General features: G+C 38.6%; 1 protein-coding gene across 11 annotated transcripts in view; it reads left to right on the forward strand.

The window, feature by feature from the left end:
• The window catches only part of esrrga (estrogen-related receptor gamma a), a 241,379-nt gene that overhangs the window by 179,139 nt on the left and 36,631 nt on the right, over nt 1–25,609 (forward strand). For all 11 annotated transcript variants that reach the window (XM_072580775.1, XM_072580778.1, XM_072580772.1 and 8 more), the window contains 2 exons: nt 19,023–19,133; nt 22,709–22,870. In XM_072580775.1, the coding sequence (XP_072436876.1) occupies nt 19,023–19,133; nt 22,709–22,870 (273 nt within the window). The remainder of the gene's footprint in view (nt 1–19,022; nt 19,134–22,708; nt 22,871–25,609) is intronic.

The raw sequence follows: 25,609 nt of genomic DNA on the forward strand, positions 1-25,609 counted from the left end.
CAGTCACCCATCGTAGAAAGACACCAGATGGTGTCATTGTGGTAAAGCACAGTGGAAACAGGATACATTGAGTGATATCACAACAGTTGTGTGTAATAAATAAGCTTATATTGCCAATACTTTGGTTTCAATATAAATACCAAGTTAGCTCTCCAGTGGTCTAAAATATTGTGTAGTATTTGTTAGCTATTTTTAATCCAAGAGAGTTTTCGGCTTTGTAGTCAAAAATAAGTTATCCGAAATCAGTTCAAATATGCAGTGAATCCAATAGTATACTGGTAACTGAATATTAGTTCATTTTACTCTTAAAAGGCATACTTTGGCAATGGATTTTTTTAATGCACCCATGCTTCCTGCTCAGGGGTGGCAGTTGCAGCCAAGTATTCTTTCCTCTTGAAACACACAGTTTAAATTCGGAAAAGATTGCAGTAAACTCACTGGTGATTTTACTGGTGATGCTGTTACCCACAGAAACTGTTGGCTTAACCGACTATCTCCTGAGCAGGACAGTTATGCCCTCTAGTATTGTAATCAGACTGCCACTGCCAATATCAGATCAGTATTTGCTGTTTAGATTTTAGGTACCTAGTGTATATGGAGAACTGCCTGTCTGAAATCTCAATTATTTAGCCTGGAAGAGAATTCTGAGCATGCATTAATCGACAAACTCTCTTGTACCAATTTTGTGTGCACCCGAAGTTTTTTGTCTTTTAAGCATAATTTCTGTATTGTAGTTCCATTTGTCATACACAAGAATAGCAAATAATTACTCACAAGGGCTGACAAAACCTAATATGGACATGAAGGAAATAATAACTGAAGTTTTTTTTTCCTGAGATGCTTCAGAAGTAATGAAAAGAAGCATTTTGAATCCATGTTGAGTTCATAAAGAATCATATTGAAAGATTAACATTCCAAAGGCTATTTCTATGTTAATTCTAAAAGCGCTATTTAAATAGAAGAGTGACAGCAGAATAAGCTTTAGATAATCATTTTGTACAGCTTTTTATCCAATTCACTTTAGCCGGAATGGTGTCTATGTCCACAGACACTTAACATTTATACAGTTGCATTTTTCTCTCCCAATTCCTCACTAAAACAAAAAGTTAGGCAGAAGTTCCACCAGCTGCTCACATATTAAGTAGTTTAGCTTTGCAACATCTATCCATTGTTTGAATAATTGGAAACATAACATTTCTACAGTGGGAATATTAACATTTAGCTTTAAAGGATGATTTATTGCTAGTGAATAATTTCTGTTTTATTGCTACCCATCCATACTTTAATAGGACAGTCTTGCTATAACAAAATTAGTAAGTATTGATTGGGGAAGACATATTGAGAATAATGGCAGCAACAACCTAGTGGTGTAGTGATAAGAATTCAGAGGTTGCAGGTTAGAACCCAAGGGCCACCTGACACTTGACTCCGCCAACCTCGAATGTGATGCATTTTGTCAGCTCCTATCAAGACAACTAGAAAGACAACTTCACGTTGCCTTCAATGGGAGACAATAAGCACATAAGTCTAATCTGTCCTTTTGCAGCCATTTCTTCTGTTTTGAAATTAGATTAAATATGGCTTTAGTTTGATCTTGCTATGGCGAGAGGGTAAGTGACCATGGGGGAACACTTCAGTAAAGACTGAGGAACAAAAAGTCACTGGTGAGAAGAGACACATTACTGTGTTCAAATAGAATTGTAGCATTTATTCAATTCTATGAAGATGTTTAATAATTTAAAGAAAATAAAGTAACTTTCCCTCAATATGCTATCTCAAACTGGATAGTAGGAAAGTGGTAGTTATACAATGATGTGGCAGGTAGACAAACATGCAGTGAAAACACATTAATGTGGAATGGAAAGAAGCAATCCTGAATGATCAATCAGAAAAAACTTCAGCAAAGCAACAGAAGTGTTCAAAATATTTTTAACGGTCCCCATCTTATTTTTTCCATGTGGCCAACAATTAATTTATGTAAATCAAGATTATAGAGTATTAAAATTGTAAATTTTTGAGTTGTAATGTTTCTAAATAATATTTCTATTGAAGACTTGTACCTGTCTCCAAATCCTTGATTGCTTTTAATGACTGGTCCATCTCGCAAAGTTTGGAAGGCATGGGTGTGGAGGCAGGGAAACGAGATAATTGGATTGGAGCACTGAGATGAGATTCACTTCCTAAAATCTGTCCTTTCTCTAGTTAATATGTACTTTTTGGCATTATTTATAGTTAAGAGCAAATTGACGTTTGTTTGGGTTGCAAAGCAGAGTTGGACAGAACATCGGACTTTATCTGCAGTATTGGCTCAGGGGAGAACAAATGCAAGACTGAAGAAGGAAGGCATAATTCTGCAGTGATGAGGTTATGTAAGCAGTTTCCACTGTGTGAACTCAGGATTGACGATGGAAATAGTTGGGTTAAAAACAAGTAAGATCACAGAAAGAATCTTTCACAGATAGAAACTTTATGCAGGAACCAGGGCAGAATTTATTTTGAGACTAATTGTTGAAGGAGAGGACGTGAAAATAGAAGCAATTTCCACTTGGAGGGAGTTCTGATTTTCCCACGCAATTACATTCTACTCAGTTCATTACATATGCAGGTGCAGTAAAAACACCACATTTTGCAGACAGAAGATTTCCCCCCCGCCTTTTGCCAGAACCTTCCAGACTGCATCATTCAGGCACAAAATATACCAGGCACCTGGAGGAGTCCAGAGCTAGCGAGCATAGATTTAGGGTGAGAAGGGAAAGATCTAAAAGGGACCTAAGGGGCAACATTTTCACACAGGGTGATGCATGTATGGAATGAGCTGCCAGAGGAGGTAGTGGAAGCTGGTACAATTACAGAATTTAGAAGGCATCTGGATGGGTAGAGGAATAGGACGGGTTTAGAGGGATACTTTCCAAATGGTGGCAAATGGGACTAGATTAGGTTAGGGTAAGTTGGATCAAAGGATCTGTTTCAGTGCTGTATATGCCTATGACTCTATGACTCACTGCAAGCCAAGAACATCACTCAACCTCCACTCATTATCATAACCCACCACTTGAGATGTCAAGATATCGGGGAAAACGCAGTGCCTGAGTTAGCAGTACCTCCTTATAGGTTCTCCTGAAGGCTACTGAAGAGAGAAGGGAAGTTCTTTTCCTTATGGATGGTGACAAAAGACTGACAAAGCAGCCTGGACAGGGGTGATGGTGGAGGTCAGTGTCCATGAGAAAAAAAATCAAGAGAACCTAACTCCAGTGTGGCAAGAGGATGAATGATCTGCACCTCGCCAGAGTGCGTAACACTAGCTACAGAATGCCTCGAGCTCCTGTGAGTATAAGCTAGCATTGGAGATGCCACTGCAGAGGACCTTAACACTGGAGGTTGGATATCAGGTATCTCCGTCGGATGTCTGCTGTGCAATCAGTGTCTGACACCTCATTGCAGCTACCAGTGTTGCATTCCTGGCATCACAATGGCACTGCTTCTCACATAGCTGCCAAGATTCATCCTTAAAACATAAAGGAGGTACAACACTCAGCAGCTCACACATCAGAGCGCAAAAGCCCTTCATCAGGCCTGATGAACTTTTCCAGTACCACTTTAATCTTGAGCTCACACATCTGATCACTGACTTTTATCACAACTGGAAAAATGCACACGTTTGATGGTGGTTCTGTAACGTCTGGTATGAGACAAGGAAGCAGCCACAAAAGACGGCCTTCTGTGCTATATGGCAATATCAGTGTAGCTGCCTTATTTGGACAGGCTTGTTCGCCCAGTCAGACTCTATCCTGATCACTGTCAGTCATTAACAATAGCAAGCCAGACTGCCAAGTTACTGAAGAGGTTTGTAGTCACAGGAGGTTGGAGGAAGGAGTCTACCCCACTAGGTACATGGCTCCTCTATACATTTAGGTTCGTGAACCTTAATTCCTATATTTGGCTCACAGGATTATGCCCTCTATTGTTTTAATACAAAGTCATGACATGCTAATGAATACAAAACAGGTTCCAGATTATGCCAGTCAGAAATGTCTGAAAGTCCTGAGGACTTAATAGCAAAACTTTAACCTGCCATTGGAAAACTGAATCTTTGCCTCAGGCAGAATTCCACCAAAGAGGCAGAATTAATTCGGTGTGACTCGTTCTCACCATTGGGAACCACATGTGCTCCCCTTTCACAGACCCATTGCTATCATGAGTTAGTCAGGCACTTAACTGGACAGCGATGGGTCTTGCACTTGGTCAAGTCCCTGGTACAATGGAAGTCCTGGCCCAAGAGCTATTGGTCAATTGAAAGCAGTTGGCCCTCCAGTGCTGCGAATGCCACCAGGGGGCAGTAGGAGCCGACAGTCCTGCATCCAGGACAGCAAGAGGAAACATCTGTGGAGCCTGCGGAAAGGTTAATGTTGGCAGGGTGAGGGTGGTGGGCAGCAAGTGAGTCAAAAGCAATGGCAGGGGGCTGGCTTCCAGTCGACCCTCCCATTGCAAAGTCAGGCATTTTGATGGGGCTCCTGGCAAAGCCAAAAGGATTCAGTAGGAAGCCTCCTTGCATGGCAAGCGACCTACTCAATGCTGGGAGATTCCCAGTAACTCTAGGCTAAGGTACTTAAGCAGACCTTAAGTGACTACATAAAGGGCCTCAGGCAGTAACAGGTGCGCCCCACTCCTTGGTTTTGCTGGCAGGTATGTGTTTATGTAGGTAGACGTGTGTCCACCTTCTCTCATACCCTCTGTCTGTGAATTTGCCTGGCAAACATCAAATTGTGTAAGTGCCTCTGATTATTGTCAATTTGCTATCTTACCTCCTTGACACAGGACAGTTAGATGAAATTAACTCTGTGGCCAAATGTGGGCAATCGTTCTAAGTATGTGTTTGCTGTTGGGAGCTAAACTACAGAAGACCGACTCCTCTGTCTGTGCTTATTTTGTTCATTTACGTGAAATTTGGCCTGTAAGATGACAGTGAATAAATGACGAAATTCAGATGTCTTTCCAGAAAGGCAAAACACAACCAGTGAAATTTTATTTAATTCAGGGTTTTTATGGTCATTTCTCCAGTAAAATGAAAGCTAAAGTGGTCCCTGTGGCTAAAATCTAAAACAGCCTTGTTGTTTATTGGGGTGAGAAGAGGTGATCAACTGACTATATATATATTAATCGATTATAAATTTAATTGACTAATGATCATCCATTTGATTAAAGGTTTGGCTGTCATGTTTGTTTATGCCATTGATATTCATTGTGCTTCACAATTAATCAGTGGTATAAATTGAAATAATTGCACTCTTCATTAGTATTAATTGAATCTCTTCATGCGTGTTGGAAAGTACTAACCCTTACCCTGCTGAACAGAAATAAATCTGTCACACATGTTCACATGTATTATTCAAAATTAAAGAAAAACTTCGTCTTCTCCCATCCAGAAGAAAATGCAGCTCTTTATGCAATTCATAGTAGAAGATAAAATCAACCATTTCTATGCTGAGAGCTTAGACATTTTACCTAAGTTGAGTGAAAAGGAAAAACAATTTGATTGACTAATGGCACCATTGTCAGATTAAATGATGAGGTTGATCCCATCTGGAATAGGTATGTACTTGCCAGAGAGACTGAGGCACTGGCCTGAAGCTAGCCACAGAAGGCTGGAACCATTTTCATATTCAGGCCTTTTCAGCCGTAAGTTGGGGGAATGCCAAGCATTCACTAAGTCAACAGCTCCTTGTCAAATCAGGCTGTGTCATAAGCTAGCCACACTGGATATTGGTGGTAAAAGAGGAGGACATGCACAGACCCGTTCACTATTTTGCAAACTACGCAATCGGTTGTACAAAAGGATGTAACTAGTACTGAGTATCCACAGGCATAGCTTATATACAACGAAAGCCAAGTTGTCACATGAAATGCAATAGATTATCTCTTTGGGTTGCACAAACAACACTTGCAGTCCCTGAACTACTGTGGAGGAGCCCTGCAGCCCACAGTAGAGTGGGTGTTAAGACTCGTAGTCATCTGCTGCAAGCTGCACCATCTCACGATAAGCGAGTAACCTTTGGATAGAGTGAGTGTTTGTGTAGGAGGAGCGGGAGGAAGACGAGAGGGAAGATTTAAAACAAAGAAACCTCAACAATCTTTCTCAGTGAAGGAAAAACCCTCCAAAATATGGAATCTGATTTATAGAAATTATTCGATAGAGATTTTTCACAGGACATAGAACAGTACAGCAAAGGAACAGGCTATTTGGCCCATCATGTCTGCACCAACCATGATACATTCTAAACTCATTCTATCTGCCTGCACATGTCCCATATCCTTCCATTCCCTGTGTATTCACGTGTCTGTCTAAATGCCTCTTAAATGTTACTATCATCTCTGTTTCTACCGCCTCTCCTGATAGTATGTTCCAGGTACTACCACACTCTGTGTAAAAAATGTGTGCATTGCACATCTTCTTTAAACCTTTGCCTCTCACCTTGAATGTATGCTGCCTAGTATTTCCACCTTGGGAAATAGACTCCAACTGTCCACATCTTTCATGCCCCTCATAATTTTACATGCTTCCATCAAGTCACCCCCTCAGCCTCTGAAGCTGTAAGGAAAACAATGCATTTACATTCACTCCAAAGCCTCCATATCCTTCCCACAGTGTGGCGATCAGAACTGTGCACAGTACTCCCAATGTGACCGAAATGAAGTTTTGTACAACTGCAACATGATTTGCCAACTTTTATACTCAGTGCCCTGACTGATGAAGGCAAGCATGTCATACACCTTTACCACCTTATCTGCTTGTGTTGTCACTTTCAGGGTGCTATGGACTTGCACTCCAGGGATCCTTCCATATATCAATACTCCTAATAGTCCTGCATTTACCATATACTTTCCTCTTGCATTTGACCTCCCAAAAGTCATCACCTCGTGCTTGTCCAGATTAAACTCCTGTGCCCAATTTTGCAACTGACTTATATCCTCCTGTATATTTTGACAGCCTCCCTCACTATCCATCAATCCACCAATTTTCATGACATCTGCAAAGGTAGTGACCAGACCACCTACATTTTCATCCAGATCATTTATATATTACAATCAAGAAGTCCCAGCACTGGTTGTTGTGGAATACTATTGCTCACAGACCTTCAGTCAAAAAACACAATGGACAATAGGTGCAGGAGTAGGCCATTCTGCCCTTCGAGCCTGCACCACCATTCAATATGATCATGGCTGATCATCCTTAATCAGTATCCTGTTGCTGCCTTATCTCCATAACCCTTGATTTCACTATCCTTGAGAGCTCCATCCAACTCTTTCTTAAATGAATCCAGAGACTGGGCCTCCACTGCCCTCTGGGGCAGAGCATTCCACACAGCCACCATTCTCTGGGTAAAGAAGTTTCTCCTCATCTCTGTCCTACATGGTCTACCCCATATTTTTAAGCTGTGTCCTCTGGTTCGGCACTCACCCATCAGTGGAAACATGTTTCCTACCTCCAGAGTGTCCAATCTTTTAATAATCTTATATGTCTCAATCAGATCCCCTCTCAGTCTTCTAAACTCACAGGTATACAAACCTAGTCGCTCCAGTCTTTCAGTGTAAGGTAATCCCGCCATTCCAGGAATTGACCTCGTGAACCTACTCTGCACTCCCTCAATAGCCAGAATGTCTTTCCTCAAATTTGGAGACCAGAACTGGACACAGTACTCCAGGTGTGGTCTCACCAGGGCCCTGTATAGCTGCAGAAGAACCTCTTTGCTTCTATATTCAATCCCTCTTGTTTTGAAGGCCAGCATGCTATTAGCCTTCTTTACTACCTGCTGTACCTGCATGCTTACCTTCATTGACTGGTGTACAAGAACACCCAGATCTCTCTGTACTGCCCCTTTACCTAAATTGATTCCATTTAGGTAGTAATGTGCCTTTCTGTTCTTGCCACCAAAGTGGATAACCATACATTTATCCACATTAAACTGCATCTGCCATGCATCTGACCACTCACCTAACTTGTCCAGATCACTCTGTAATCTCCTAACATACTTCTCACATTTCACCCTGCCACCCAGCTTAGTATCGTCAGCAAATTTACTAATGTTATTGCTAATACCATTTTCTATATCATTAACATATATTGTAAAAAGCTGCGGTCCCAGCACTGATCCCTGCGGTACCCCACTGATCACTGCCTGCCATTCCGAAATGGAGCCGTTTATCACTACTTTTTGTTTCCTATCAGCCAACCAACTTACAATCCAAGTTAGACTTTGCCCCAATACCATGCACCCTAATTTTGCTCACTAACCTCCTATGTGGGACTTTATCAAAAGCTTTCTGAAAGTCCAAGTACACTACATCTACTGGATCTCCCTCGTCCATCTTCAGAGTTACATCCTCAAAAAACACCCCTCCACAGCTAGCCTGTTTTCTATGACCAATCCAATTTTGTATTCAACTTGCCAACTCATTGTGGATCACTTGTGACTTTATCTTTTGGACCGGCCTATCATGAGGTACATTGTCTACATGGACTTGAATGAAGTCTTTGACAGTGTCCGCTGCCCTACCCTCATCAATCATCTTTGTCACTCGCTCAAAAAACTCAATCAAATTTGGGGCCTCCCCTGCACGAAGTCATGATAACTAAGCATTCTTTACCAAATGTGAGTAAATCCTGTCCCTAAGAATCTTCTCCAATAATTTCCCTACCACAGATGTAAGGCACACAGGCCTATAATTTCCTGAATTATCCTTTTGCCCTTCCTAAACAAAGGACAAGATTGCCTATTCTCTAGTCTTCTCAAACCTTGCTTGTGGTTAAAGAGTCATAGAGATGTACAGCACGGAAATAGACCCTTCGGTCCAACCCGTCCACGCCGACCAGATATCCCAACCCAATCTAGTCCCACCTGCCCGCACCCAGCCCATATCCTTCCAAACCCTTCCTATTCATATACCCATCCAAATGCCTCTTAAATGTTGCAATTGTACCTGCTTCCACCACATCCTCTGGCAGCTCATTCCATACTCGTACCACCCTCTGCATAAAAAAGTTGTCCCGAAGATCTCTGTCAAGGTTCGAGCAATCTCCTTCCTCGCCACCCTCAGTATTCTAGGATAGATTCCATCACGCTGTGGGGACTTATCTCCCTTAATGTTTTTCAAGACTTCCTCTTCAAAATTCACATGCCCTAGAATATCAGTATACCATTGATGAATACCAATGTGAAGTACTTATTAAGGACCTCACCCACTTTGGCTCCACGTGTAAATTCCCTACTTTGAAGTTGAGTGGACATACACTTTTCCGAGCTACACTCTCTTGCTCCTAATGTACATATGAAGTGCCTTGGGATTTTCCTTAATCCTGCTTGCCAAGGACATTTCATGGCCCTTTTAGCCCTCGTAATTCCTCGTTTAATTTCTTTCCTGTTTTCTTTATAACCCTCAAGAGCCTTGTCTGATTTCAGTTTCTTAACCCTGACATATGCTTCCTTTTCCTTTTTGATTAGCCTTTCAACATCTCATGTCATCCAGGGTTTCCCAAATCTTGCCATCCTTATTTTTAATCCTCACTGGTACATGCTGGGCTGGAACTCCGATCAACTGGCCTTGAAAAGACTCCCAAATGTTAGATGTGGATTTACCCTCAAACAGCTGCTCCCACAATCTAATTTCTCCAGTTCCTGTCTAATAATGTTATAATTAGCCTCCCCCTCCACCCAAATTAGCATTTCCACTCGAGAACTAGTGTTGTCCTTATACATAACTATTTTAAGCCTTAATGAATTATGATAACTGTTCCAAAATGCTCCCCAGCTGAAATTTAAATCACCTGGCCAGGCTCATTCCCAAATACAAGGTTGTAAATTTGCTGAATTGAGCCCTGGCTAAATTGAAATATATTCACTGAATTTGGTCACTTATAGTCATATAATATGGCAACAGACCCTTTGGTCCAACCAGTCCATGCTGAACATAATCCCAAACTAAACTGCCTGCTCCAGACCCATATCCCTCTAAGCTTTTCCTATTCATGTACTTATCCAAATGTATTTCAGATTTGTAATTGTGAATTTCTTGTGACAATGCATTCAAATCCTCAAAATTTGGCTCTTGGCTTTCACCTCCCAAACTATCTGCCTCATGAGTGTGTGTCTGGTGCCCTTTTGGTTGCTTCTTCCTTCCTTATACATGCTCCACTACAGTGTCCTGGGCAACATTGAAAGGTTTTGACACCCTCACTGGATTCTGGAAAGATTCCAGCAGATTAGAAAACCGCTAACGTGATGTCCTTGGTGAAGAGAAGATGTTTCCACTAATGTGGAAGCCTCAAACTAGAGGACATGGTTACAGAATAAAGGGACTCTTTTAAAACTGAGCTCAAAGACTTACTTCTTCCAGAGGGTAGTGAATGTCTGGAATTCTCTACTCTAGAGAGTTGAGGAGGCTGGATCACAGCAAGTACTTAATAAGGAGATGGATAGATTTTCTAATAACAGGAAGCTGAGGGCCATGATGACAGTTGACACAAAAGTGTTGTTGAGGCCTGAAGTGGATCAGCCATGATTGTATTGAATGGTGGCACAAGCTTGAGGGGCAGAAAGGCCCTCTTCTGATTCTATGTCCTTATGCTCACTTTCTCTGAGGTACTGTCATTCTTCATAGTTTTCCAGGTCAGAGTCAGTTGTGGAAGAACTACCAGTGCTTCAGTGATGCATGATCCCTTTTAGAAGTGCACACTGGTTTGATGTACTGCAGGCTAGTCTTAATTGATGCTAGCTTCTGATTTTGGGCTTCCTCCTGAGTTAATCTTCATGTTGAATGGACATTGGTTAATTGCATGTTGCAATCTCTTCACCCTTTGTCAAGTGTATTGAACTTAGCCTCAAAAGAACAAAAGAAATAGATGACTTGCAGTCTATTCCTTTTTGTTCCTCCTCCAGACTGGGATCCTGGAGCTTTTCTGCAGACAGAAATCAAGTGTGAGCTCATTTTCTGTGAGTGAAATTGGCAGTGTTACTTGGAGAGAAGAATGTGACTCAAAAGATGAAGGCAACTACTGTGACAGAAGTCTTTATTAGACTGGATAGTGTTGTAACATGTGCACAGGGTGAGGAGAGAAAGGTGTGGATCCAATGCAAACTACATCAGTAATCAAGCTTTATGTGATTCCAAATCTAGCATGAAACTAGATTTTAGTTGGTCTTTAATGAGAGGGAGTCATTTGGAAGGTTTAGTCCCTGCAGGAGATTACCTCAGAGAGTTCCAACGTGCACTGCATCTATATTGATTGACAAAGATCTTCAGTGTCTCTTATGCAGCTATCTGTTTTAACTTAAACTCTGTTCACCACAAATTTTATTTATTCTAATGTTGCTTCCAAATTACTTTTTGTTGACCTGGTTTAAAAATTGAATTCTCTCATATGTAAAACTGATAATATACAGCAGACTATGCATTTTAAAAAAATCAGTGCCATATTAAGATTTTGAAACCTATGTATTAAAATTGCAGTCTTATGCTATTGGCTGTAATACGTTAATCTTGGAGTTTGGTATTTCACCCCAGTAGCAATGAGCTCAGCCATTGTGACATAAAATGTATGTGTAGCTTTTTTTTAAAATGCTTGACAGTAAAAGAGACAAACATTGTATTCTCTACTAACTGAAAATTAAGCTTTTGTGTCAATAGTTACTTATCAGTAGATGACTCAGCAATGTAAGATATAATGCATGCCCTGCTTCTATGTCTAAATTCTGTCATCCTGAACTTTGTTGGGTTTCAAGTGGGCAGTGTAAGTTTGAAACCCAACACATAACTCTGATCAGACTTACATGGTAATACATTGGCAAGTTCATTATCAGTGTAGTTCAAGACAACAAGACAGTGACCCTTCCAAATTGTGTATTCGAAGACATCTGAAGAGAAAAAAAAATGTAGAAAATGTATAATTATATTTGGTTTAAGAGGAAAAGGTTTCATTTTAAACTAATTGTGATCTAAATAATTTTCTATTCTGACTCACTGAAAAACTGTATGGTTGATTCCTGTCCATGATATATTTGTGTTGTTGTCTGTATATCATTTACAGATGGTTTCCTAGCCATTGAAACATCAATTTATAATTTCTTAAAATTTCAATGCCATACTTAAAAATTACAATCACAATCTATGTCAAACATAAACATAAATTTTAATAGACTCATCTCAAACAGTGTGAGAGATAAAAAGGGGTCTTGGATACTTCTTATTGTCAAAATTAAATTGTTGGCTTTATCATTACTTAGCCCATTCCAACATAGCAACATATTAGGTCAGAAACATTTCAGTATTGCATACTGAATGCTATCAAGCATCATCTCTTAATAACAAGTGCATTGTACCTGTACTTGGACAAACAAAACAGGAAGAAGTTTTATATTTTTTCCGAGTGATGGATATTTCACAGAGATATTCAATCACCTGTTAGGATGCCGTATTTTAAAAGATGTATTGTACAATTCAAAATAAAAATATAAGTCAATATATAAGTGGAAAATGTTATAAAATTAAATGCTGTGACACAGCAAGAAAAACAAACACATGCAAACGGGCAGTCATGTAGTTACGGTCCTCTAAGAATGTATGTCAGGTGAAAGGACTAGAATAAGGACTAGTCAAGGATAGGGCATACATCCAGTAATTCTAATGCTGTTGCATCGAAGCTGTAGGATATAGAAACAAGTAATTTCAGTTAACGATAGATTTTCTCCCAAAGGGAATTGCTGAACCTCTGGGGAATGGAGAAGAAGAAAAATGAAGAGAGAAGAGGTTGAGTTTGCTAAATTGTGCTATTTGAATAACATGAAAATTAAAATGTAAAACATTTGTTTATTGTTGCCTGATTCCATTTACATCAAAAAGCAATATGCAAAATGGGGCATTAGTTGAACACAGACTAAAACATGTTTGTTAATTATAAATTGTTGTCGATGCCTTGCAGGATTCCATGTGACCCATAGAATTAAAAACCAGCCTTGTAAAAACTTTTACTGCTGATCATGTGCCTCCTGTAAACTTGATCATTTTAAAATATAAACCAAGTGTGGTTTTTCACTCGACAACATCTGATAAAAAGAATGATCTGAGAGCATTTAATTAAAGGTGAAAAGAAGTGATATTTTCAATCCATGTTCCTTTATTGTTCATCTGATCTGTTCATGTTCTGTGTTTTCCCATCTTGTTTGTGAAAAGTGGAGATCTGCTATATAAAATACGGGGGAGTCAAAATATTTTGTGCAAGTTATAGTGGGAGCAAGTGCTAAAACCTTCGACATTTATAGTGGAATAAGTTTCATACCAGTTAAAACAATAATTCATGTGCTGACGTAAGTTTTTAAAAAGTTTTGACTTTGAGGCTCACTGAATTGATGGATGTACAGCCAGTTCTAGCCCAGTTACACCAGTTCTTGCCTTCCTGTTTATGCCAGGTGATTTGTAAATTTATTGTTTTCTACAAATGCCTTATTGTGTCAAGCAGCGAATTTCAACTTCATTTTATCAAGATTTGCCAATACAAGTCAATACATAGAGCAGACTGTTAAAGATCCAGTAATCTGCACCTCTGGAAGTAACTTCTTCACTTAACCACATTTACTTGTACATTCCATACAGGAACTCAGCTGATGCTAATTGAACATGCTACTGTAATTTTGAAATTAATGTTGAAAACAATCTACTCAGAATTAGTTTTTAAAAATCCCTAAATGTCATTTTCAGACCTGTCAAAGTTGAAAATTATTTTCAGCTGTTTTCTTTCATATATATAAAATCTGAGAAAGCTCAACGAGATCTGTGTTAGTGACAGAACAAGGTTAGATAGAATAGCGGCTATTTTGATCAGCACTATTAACTTTTAAAAAGTGAGCTGTATCTAATATGCCACTTTACCCCCATGCTAAACAGACTCCTTTAACTCATTCAAACTCAAAGTTTTTACATCATTATATTTAATTCAAAACTGTATTTCACAAACTACCATACCAAATCTTCTGAGAATCTTGTATGTTTCAGTAAGATTGCCTCTCATTCTTCTAAACTCCAATGAGTATAAGCAAAACTTACTCAGTTCTCCTCAGAAGTAAAACCAGCCATACCAAGATCAATAAAGTGAACCTTGTCTGAACTGCCTCAAATGCTGGTATATTTTTCCTATCTTTTAGGGGCCCAAAACTGTTTGCAGTATTCTAGCTGTAATCTGTCTAGTGCTCCTATATAGCTTTAGCAAGACTCCATGTTTTCATATTCCATACATTTTTTGAAATAAAAATCAGTGTTCCATTTACTGCAGATGCTGGAAATTCAAAACAAAGACAGAGAATCTCAATTTTAAAAGTATCCTTCTCCAGAGATGTTACCAGATCTGGATGTTTTCCAGCATTCTCTATGTTTAGTTTCAACAATGTATTTGCCTTCTCTGTTACCAGCTACATGCTAGTTTTGTTTTGTAATTTAAGCGCACGTACAGTTGTCCCAAATCCCTCTGTGCTGAAGCTTGCTGCAGTCTTTCTCTACTTAAATAATATTCAGCTCTTCAAATGTTCCTGCCCAAGTGCTGAGCCTCACATTTTCTCATGTTGTTATATTTCATCTGTTAGGTTAAGCAGGTGGGAAAAGTCCTATCTGTATCCATCTGCAGGCTCTCCGCCATGTCTTCACCATTAGCTTCCCACCTACTTTTGTGTTATCTGTAAATTTGACTTTCATATATTCACTTGTCTCATCCAAGACATTAACACTTATTGTAAATGATTGTGGTACCAACGCTGATCCCAGTGACTCTCCACTAGTTGCAGGTTGCGATCCTGAAAATAACCCCCTTACTCCAACTCTCTGTCATCTTAGTTTGACAGTCTCTATCCATGTAAATACACTACCTCAAACATCATAGACTCTGTTCTTATTAAGTAGCCTAACCTGTGGTACCTTATCAAACATCTTCTGGAAATCCATATAAATTACATCTGTTTCCCTTTTGTCCATCCTGCTTGCTACTTCCTCAAAAAAACTCTGATAACTTTGACACCCATAATTTTTCTTTTGTGAAGCTATGCTGACTCTGCTTGATCATTCATAGAATAGAACATTCATTGAATCCCTGTAGTGTGGAAGCTGGCCATTTCACCTGTTGAGTCCACACCAACCCTCTAAAGAGCATCCAACCAGATCCACTCCCTATCACCTTGCATTTCTTATGGCTAATCCATCTAATCTGCACACTGTATTTAGCATGGCCGGTCTATCCAACCTGCACATCTTTGGACTGTGGGAGGAAACCAGAGCACCTGGAGGAAATCCACACAGACACAGAGAGAATGTCCAAACTCTACACAGATAGTCATCCTAGGGTAGAATTGAACCCAGGTCCCTTGTGCTGTGAGGCAACAGTGCTAACCACTGAGCCACCATGCCACTCACATCATCTGTTATTATGTATTTTAAATGTTCTGCTGTTACATTCTTTACAAATACACTTTAGATGCCCACTTAAAAGTTCCTGCAGTATATTTTAATTTAAAAGCCTCTGTAAACTACATTTGACTGCATTGGTTACATGGCACCATTTTAGTTTATCACGAAGGATTCATGAAACCAAGTGAAAGATATTGAATACTGTTTTAGTTGAAGGATGGGTAAAGAAGCATGTCTTTCACTCAGGGCAGAGAGTTAACCATTACTTTTTAGTATAGTATAGTATGTGCTGGTCGTAAAGTAAGTCACTGCAGTCAAAGTAGTGAAACACCTCTTTCATCCAGTAGATTTAACACAGACTTATTCAAGTGATCATCAGTCTACTTAAGTTGTGCACAGAACTAACTTCACCCAACAGCTCTATCATAGGCCTCAGAACTTTAGTGACTGAACAGAGCTCTAGTTTGGTGATGTTACATAGATTGACACTACAGTGGTGTGGATGCTTTAGGGAGGGGATGTGTACAAAATCTTGATTGCCTAAATATAGCAGTAGTATTACAAAAATACATCTCACTCTAAACAAGAACTTTTTGAAAGACTCAGTTCTGAGGACATCCACAAATACAGATTCTTTCACATAGCTTTCTCATAATTTTAAAGTGATCGTATTAAAAGGACCAAAATTTATAGAATCTGATAATTTGCCTTCTAAATGCTTTACCCATACATGTCACTAAGTACTGAAACACATGATGCTTTATCAGAACAAATAAACTCTTTACAAGTATACAAGTCTGAGAATCATGGTAAAATGGAATTTTCTTATTGTTTTTTTACCCAATGTGCTTTCATTAAACTGTTGTCATGTGTCATTCATTTGGCACATTCCTTTCCTTTCTACTGCCATTTATAAGCAACTTTGTTATGACCAATAGGAGCATCCCAGTTAGATCTAGAGCCTTTAAGGTGAAATAGTAAACTCCATTTCAGTATGTAAAAGAACATTAAAATGAAATTTCTCCAGTGAGATGAAGATAATAAATATTGTTAGCTAATCACTTCTGTGGCATAGCAACAATAAGAGTTTGCACTGCAGGTACTATGATTTTGAATGTTATTCTGTTTTGTTCTAGTTAAAATTTAGATGTTGTGGCCTAGTCATTTCACACCAGGTACTAAACAGTCCATGTTGAATAGAATGTCATGTAAAGGGGTATAGGGCAAGATAAAATAAAGCCACATTGTGAGCCAACTTGGCAAAATAGCTATGATGACTAGAACACTTTATTTGAGGGTGTGCTGGTAGACTCGTCTCCTCTGCTGCATCCTATTTGAGTCAGTTTTAGGTACAATCATATTTCTAGGTCTGTAAATGCTGCAGACACTAATTACTGACCGAGCACTGGACAAAATAGCAACACAGCCTTCAGTTCATAGGAATGAAGTATTAGAACCCAAATCAGATCCCAAATTTATATAACTGAATTTCACTGCTTCTTAAGTATTTATAGGGCAGGATACTGAACAATGCAACTTGCAGCTGCATAGGCGTAACTCAGATTTCTAATAACACTGCAAGTACACATATTACAGCTATCCTACGATCTCAGCAGATGAAGGAGAAACATCAGTGGAGCTAATAAAATACACAGAAGATTGGGTGCTGCACAGGAGAAGATTCATGCCATGGAAAGTGTGTTCAAATGCTCCTGTGCCTCTCACTTCAATACCCCATATGTCCAAATATGTCCAATTTACCTTCACATTCTTAGACATATCTTTCTTCTCTATTTGAGGCACAACAGATCAGTGCTATCTATTTCTGTTGCAGAGCAGTGAAGATGAGAGCCAGATAATTCATGAAGAAACATTTTGGTGTTTCCTGACTTCCGTATATGACTTGCATTGAAGTTTGAGTGTGACAGTTTTGGCACATGTATTAACCTACTTGCTTGGTAATTGTCTTTTATTTGCAGTTTAGGAAATGGTTTACTTTCTTCTGTGCCTTTCCCAATTGATACATGTGTGCAGAGACAAATAATCAGGTTATTAATGTGCACAACTTTGTGGTGCCTTCCCCTTGCTCTGAGTGTCTGCCAGGATAACAAAAGCCTTGTACATGTTGCATTCGGGCACATTTCCACCACACCGAATCACCAGGCTTTGAGGTCTCATTCAGGTTAATGCAACAGCAGTCAGGCGTCTGTGATGAAGCTGTATTCCTGTTCCTGCCAAAGTAATTTCTGAGCAAAAATAAAAGGTTCAAGGCTTGTCAGCATTAGCAGCTAGATAGCTGCTTAGACCTAATGAGAAATTGGACATTGCTAGACTCTGAGCTATCTTGCCAGAGTCATTTTTCCTGCTTGCCTTTTGTCGGAACGACAGAAAGAGATGTTGTTCAATTAAAACCTCTGACCTGTTGTGGGCTCTTGTAGGCAGCCCATTTCATGCTGGTGATGTGAATGATTGGCAAAATTTAGACAGTTCTGAACCATGCAACATTTTTCAAAGTTGCTGTTATATTCAAAGCAACAACAAAACAAATTCATTGACACTTCCTGTTAGCTGGTTTCCGTGGTGACACATATTCCCAGGAGAAATTTAATATAATTAAATTAGACTTCTTTTGATGTCAATAAATTAAAAGGATAGATTGTCCTTAAGGCAGTGAGCCTGCTTGGATTTAGTATAAACCATATTTTCATCTTTCATTAAACAGTTATAGAATGCTACAAATACAATTGACTTAAAATTATAGTTCTATTTATCTGCCCTAAATATTCTGGCATTTTACACTGTCTATCATTAGAAAAGTTTGTACTTTATTCAGAAAGTAAGTGAAGATCATCAAGATAAGCACAATTACATGGAACATCTGTTTAAAATGTAATTTAAAATAGAAAATGTTATCAATGTAAAATTCTTCCTCTTGATTCAGCACAAATAACTTGTTAATATTTTTATTGACAGTATGTGAGTGGTATGTTTTAGCTAGGAAATAGTTCCATTGGAAGCTTATTTTCCTCAAGGTGCTTGTCTTATTTTTGAAAGGAATATCTTTCCAAAATCTTTTTACTGTCACAATAAAATGCATTACAGTATGTCTCTTCTGAAAACAAGCAAGCTATCTAGAACTTTGGCTACTATTTGAAGTAATTTCTAATTGAGGGGAAGGCATATAGAGATAAAATACCATGCTCATTATTTTAAAATGCTTTGTTAGATTTGTTTTGAACTTGCTAGCAATGCATTGATTATGTTGCTTTTTACTGATAACACAATTTAAAATCTGTTTTAACCCATATTGTACAGGTATAAATGAACGTGCAATTATTAGCTTATTGTCAAGTTACTTGTCCTAAAAAATCATTTCTTTTTTAAGTTTTATACAGTATGTCATTTTTGGAGCCCCTTAAGAAAATTAACCTAGTATTAATTCAGATCATCCAACATCGTGGGCTGAAGGGCCTATTCTGTTCTGTACTGTTCTATGTTCTATGTTCTGTGGTGCACCATTGATTTGGTAATGAACAATTATATTTCTCTTGTATTTATTAAACATTATTTTTGTTCTTTTCCAGGCGTGCGCTTAGATAGAGTACGTGGAGGACGGCAGAAGTATAAGCGCAGGATAGATGCAGAGAACAGCCCTTACTTGAACCCTCAGCTGGTTCAGCCAGCCAAAAAGCCATGTGAGGACAACAAATTAATTTATATTATATTGTACAGGATGTCCATTAACATATAAAGCTTCAGCACATTAATTTATAATCTAATGAAACAATGACATGTCTTATCTATTTCGGTATACACACCCTGCACACACAACCAGTCAAAGAGTTTGCAAACAGATGGGAGTGATAATAGGCAAAGCTAATCCAGTCTCCATTTTATAAATCGCCAGAGTTTATTTTTCATCAAGGGTAGCTGGTGTACTTTGTGAAAAATGATGTACAGCCATGTGGAAATATTTTGAATTGTCCATATATTTTTTTCTGTACTGTTCAATTAAAGAGACAAAGCTTTTCGCAGCAATGCACTGCAAATCTGTTTTATTTTGATTTGTAATTTAGTTAGTAAAAGATAGATTGGACATATCAGAGAGATTTTATTTTATTTTATGCTTTCCCAAAAGTCCTAAATAGCTTTAAAATTGTCATTTTGTTTGTATTTGTGGCCCCATGTCTGTGATTTAAAATGAGGACTATTAAACGATGTGGAACATTGACAGTATTAAACATATCTGTGGTATGTTTCCTCTGAGCCTCTAAGCTAACCATAGTGTTAAATTCAAAACACTAGAATGAAGATTACAAATCCTGCATAAGCTGGATATTGTCTTTATAAATCTTTAAGCTTTTATGATGAGCCTTTGCCATCAAGAAAGTGCATGTTAAATGTGCTTTCTCGCCTATGTCTTTATGTGACAGTTAACAAAGACCACAGAAAATAAATATGGTACAAAATATCATTGATGTTACATTTCAAAACTGATTGAATAACTAGATTATTTCTTTTAAGTTGATTGGATTTATATTTTTATTGGCAAGTACTTTAAAATCAGACATGTATAGGCCCATATTAATAATTCTTTTGACCATGAGAGTGATACTATAATTTTATTGCATGTCTCGTGTGATTTTTGAGCATAGTTGTGGATAGCCATGGAGAAGGCAGTGGCTGTTTATATTTTCCAGTATATTTCTTCTATTAACTAATAAATAATTAAGTATAGCTGAAAGCAATTCATGGAATTTCAGATGTTACTTGGACTAGAGCTCACACTTTTACAAGGGTGGTATAATATACCATATTCATGAAATACTGCCTTCACATTTACATTTCTGTAAATTACATTATATTAATATTTTGCAATGAAGTCTTGTCCATCAGAATCAAAATTTTAATATATATATACTATCCAAATAACTGAAAATGCTTAGCAATTTTTTTTCCAAAAAGCCTTAAGTGTTTAAAATGCTAAATTCTTTATAAAGTTTTAATTTTAATTTAAGGAACAAAACTTGGTTTATTTAGTTAATCTGAAAAATTCAAGAAAAGCAGATGTCTGTAGTACTTAAGGGTGTGCAACCTACCTGTCAGATTTCCTCATTGAAGTATATATGAATGTAATATGGTGGATCTTAGGGTAAACAATACAAAATTTATGAAAATGGAGGTTAATATATTCAACGAGCTGGTTAGCAGAGTTGACTATATGGCTAGCATGAAGAATAATGCCAACAGCACAGATTAATTTCCTGTTCTAGCTAAGGAAAACATGAGGCCCATCTCCAAGGGTATTGAAGGAAGAGAGAGGAGAAATTTACAGAGCATTGGCCATATTTGTTCATCTTTCCCTTTATATGGAGAGGTTTTCAGAGGAATGGAAAATTGATGACGTTGTGCCCTTGTTCAAAAAGGCTGTCAGGATAAGCCCAGTAATTACAGTCTCAGCTAAACTTTCGTGCTGCTGAAACTTTAGAAATAATAGAATTAATAGTCTCATAGGAAAAGCTGAGTTGTTTGTCAAGAGCCAGCATGGATTTCTAAATGGGAAATAGTGTTTGAATAGCATTAGGGAGCTTTTAAAAGAGATACCAGAAAGGTTAAAGAGACACTGGTGGTGCAGTATACATGAACTTTGAAAGGTATTTGACATAGCGCCACAAAGCAGACTTATGAGAAAAATTGTAATTTTTAGAATAATTGTGTACAGTGCTGGCCACCATACTATAGGAAGCATGTGAACACATTGGAGAGCAGGCAGAAGAGGCTTACAAAAATGGTTCCAGACAAGAGAAACTTTGGTTATGAGAAAAGATTGGAAAAGTTGGGACTGTTCTTGTTGGAGAGAAGAATGCTCAAGAGATCTGATAGAAGCTTTCAAAATCATAAAAGGATTGAGAATGAGAGGGCACAGATTCAGGTGATTTGTAAACATGACAACAGTCGTATGCAAGTAAATGTTTTCATGCAATGAATGGTTCAGGTCTGGAATGCACTGGCAGGAAACCTGGTGGAGGGAGAGTCAGTTAGGATATTCAAGAGGGTATTGGATCATTATTTAAAAAGAAAAAGAATGTGCACAAGACTAGAGAAGAATCAGGAGAATGTTGAAATCATGATGATCATAGGAGAGTGGTGCAGACAGGATGGGCTGACTAGCGTCCTTCTGTTCTTTAACAATTCTATCATTCCTTATCTTGCCCTGAGAGTGAAGGCAATGTGAAATCACTCTTGGCAAAAATTGCCAAGGAACAACAGCTCAGGGTGACTCGTCAATGAGCCATGGGACCTGCCTTCAGACAGATCACTCACAAATGAATAGTGTTCACTTCTTGCTTTGTGAGATGTGACATCATCTTAAGTTGCCGTAGATTTTATATAAAATTCAGAGGAACCAGCAGTGGATTTTTTTTGAAAGTCTTGTTCTCAAATACTTTCTGACAATAAATAAATATTGAAGTCATATTGCCCAGTACATTTCCTATGCCACTGTAGTATTTTTGAAATTTGAATCACTTCCTATTGTAGACTAATCCAGGCAAACAATTAACTGTAATGTCTGTCTGTCAAGCCACTTGACTAAACACCTCATATGGTCGTAAAGTACAAAGGTCTGTACACAGCTGACTATCGGAGATGTCTGTGGTCATATTTAACTTGATATTCGTGATTTATGAGACGTACGTTTAATTCCGCCCCCTCGTTAAAATTGCTAGGTAAGGTGTTTAAAGCTTATATTAAAAAAAGGTCAGCTTAAAAGGACATAAATTTCTTGATGCCTATTTAGCTTTACTAAATACTTAATTTCTCTTTTTTAGCAATCCTTTCTCCTCCTTAACACAGCCAAATCTTAATAAGAATGCGTTGTTCTATGTGCCATTTATTCTGGTGAATCTTAGTACTTGCTTATCATTACTAATTATCGAAGAGCTGTTGTGTTAATTTTCTTTATTTATTTAATTAGCAACTTATCCAAAAAAGCAACATTTATAAAATACATTGTCAATTTTCAACTTGTGTCAGGAAGTGCAGTATGTCTTGTACCTTGGATGTAGTCTGAGAGATTTTCTGGATCCTGATTGATTATTTGTGCATAACAAAGCCATTTTGATGAAAATTGGGTTGTATTGATTCTAATTAAGGCAACATTAAATAAGATTTACCAAGAGATACTGCTTGCAGCTACTCAATTCCCTGAGTGATGAGGCTGTCTAAACTGACGCAAACGTTTCTTGCTTTCTTTTGCCTTCTATTCTAGTCAACAAGATTGTCTCACACTTGCTTGTGGCTGAGCCAGAGAAAATCTATGCCATGCCTGATCCCACCATTCCAGAGAGTGACATCAAGGCCCTCACTACACTGTGTGACCTGGCTGATCGAGAACTGGTGGTCATCATTGGATGGGCAAAGCATATTCCAGGTACAGAAAGAAAACAAAAAGATTTTTTGTAAAGCATGTCACAAAACTAATTGCACTTCTGCGTTTGGTGCCAAACTTTCAACAGTCAAGGTACCACAGAAATGATGATGTTAGCTGCTTTATTTTTCTGGTGAAAACTCAACAATATTCACTATGTGATTACCTAATTCAACTCTGAGCACAACAAGTCAACACGCTCATGATTTTAATGATGATATTCATTTATAGGATGCTTTTTTTTATCTCTGTTGCCAAATACTTTTAGTTCTGTTTGAGCTGGAAACAACTGAACACACGGACAATGATTTGAAATGTGGGAAGACAGGGCAAAATGTTAAAAGTCTGACTCTCGACATTAAGAAAAAATATTCAATTTTTCCCCTAAGGTTTCAATGCAAGATTAGAATCTCAGTGATATGCAGCAACTGTCATATTTCTATGCATTTGCATCTCATTAATACCCCAACTCAACCACTTTATAGATAGTCCCTCTTCTGAGAAACTAGTCGGTGCCAATTCCCAACTTGAGTGGTTACCTGGTGGGTGCTTTTCTAGGCCTCCATTTTAATGTCCCTTCATCAGCATGTCCTTAAATGCTCTCTGGACCATGTCCTTCTTCATCCCTTGTCCTCCAAACTCAATATCAACAAGCAACCAGTCTCACACCAGGATCATGGCTGAACTTGGAGTCCCACTTCAGCCTTTCAGGACTTCACATTTAGGTTCAATGACATCTATGACCTGCATGCTTTTGCCAGGTCACTTTGTCCACACAGACACAAACCAGCTCATGCATCTACACAGGATGCACCTTAAAACATCATTGCTCGGTGCAAACTCACTCTCCATTTACATTGAGGCTGCCAATGTTTGGTATGGATTGCAGAACGTTTTAGCCAGAGGACAAGAAGGATTTGCGATTGTGGTGAATGCTGGGTGAGAGGCAATGTGTGGAGATGCTGCATGCACAGTGAGGTTAGTAGTGAATGAGTGCTAGTGAGGTTTGTCTGCAGCGATAGAGTTTGAGGGAATGTGAGGTAGCAGAGAGAAGATGCCAGCACCTTCTCTTGCAGGATGCAGTACATCGTTAACTGTTGCCCTGCATTCTGTCTGACCCTGGAGACAATGCTGACCTGGTCTGCTATTTTTGGTGCCTGGGCTTCCACTGGTGGTGCACCAGGCAGAGGATGGACCTCCCCTCAACCATCCTGTCTACCAGGCCCTCCAGGCCATGATTTGGAAAGCTGGGTGCTAACTTCAATTTCTAAGATGTTTCAGATTCATAAGAGGACGGTGTATGGATAGTTCTTAGTTGTAGCTTCTGAAGCAGTGTGCAACTAAGCTTTAAATATGGTGCCAACAACTTGCATGCCACAAGGTCCTAGCCACAGTGGGAATTTCATCTCTCCTGCTGTCCTACACCTAAAGGATGCCAAATATGCCAATTGCGTAATTAATGAGGAGGGGAGAACAAAATCGGGTGAGAATGTTCGTGTGAATGGGACACATGCCATGAAACTCACCAAAACAACACAAACTAAAAAGGGAAAAATCCATGTTATGAGAATTTGCAGGGAAGGTGAATCCCATTTCATGACAGAAGCAACTAACCATTTCATTATCACCATCATCTCGCCCACTGATAGGCATTAAGTGAAACACAATGGCCTGTGGCTTCACTCAACATCTTGTTGTTAAACATATTGGTTTTGAGGTATTTGTGTGAAAGATTACAACAGTAAAAGCCTACTTCATAATTTTCTGAGACTTAATGGGAATATGAGAAAATGCAGTTTTCGCTGAGTAATACTTGGTACGATTGTTTTTTGTAATGAGCAAAATCTGCTGTTTCATTAATCCTTTACAGACCTGCAACAACACTGCTGCATAAATATCATGGAATGGTTACAGCAGAGAAGGAGGCCATTTGGTCATCATATCTGCCCAGACTGTCTTTAAAAGCAAATTTATTCCATTCCCCTGCCTTCTCCTGATATCCCTGAGAATACCTTTCTTTCCAGTAACTGTTGATTCTTTTTGAAAGCCACATCTGAATCTTCCCTCACAACATTCTCAGACGTTGCAATTTAGATTCTGACCACTCCTGGGTATATTTTTCCTCTTCACTGCTGCTTCTTGTACTACTCAAATTAAATAAGTGCCTTCTGGTTCTTGAACTTTATGAAAGAAGCAATATTTTCTCTCTATCTGCTCTATCCAGAGCACTAGTCAGCTTGAAGTTCTTTATTAAATCTACGTCAAGGACAACAACCCATCTCCAGCCCATCCATGTAACTGAAGTTTCTCATCCCTTGAACCAATCTTTTGTATGTTTTCTGGACACCCTCTAATGCCTTCACCTATTGTGTGGTGGCCAAACCCAGCTATAGTATTATAGTATTAGTTAAGGATGAACCAATATTTTATGCATTCCCCCTTGGTTCTGTATTCTGCAGTCTTGTTTATAAAGCACAGGATCCCAGATGCTGTATAATTGCTTTCTCAACCTACCATGCCCCTTCCAATGACTTATGTAGATACAGATCCTCAAGTTGGTGTGCTCCCTACATCTCCTGAACTGTTGGAAAACAAGAGACATACGATCACAGCTTTTTATTTTTCACTTTTCAAGACAGATGCAAGAGTGACAAATTTCAAAGGGATCAACGTTTATACGGCATGATAAATGGGTGTTGATTGGTTGTTAGGTTGAATCTAATTAGTTAAATTACTAGCAGA

The sequence above is a fragment of the Chiloscyllium punctatum genome, chromosome 11, assembly GCF_047496795.1.
Source record: "Chiloscyllium punctatum isolate Juve2018m chromosome 11, sChiPun1.3, whole genome shotgun sequence".
Taxonomy (NCBI): Eukaryota; Metazoa; Chordata; class Chondrichthyes; order Orectolobiformes; family Hemiscylliidae; genus Chiloscyllium; species Chiloscyllium punctatum.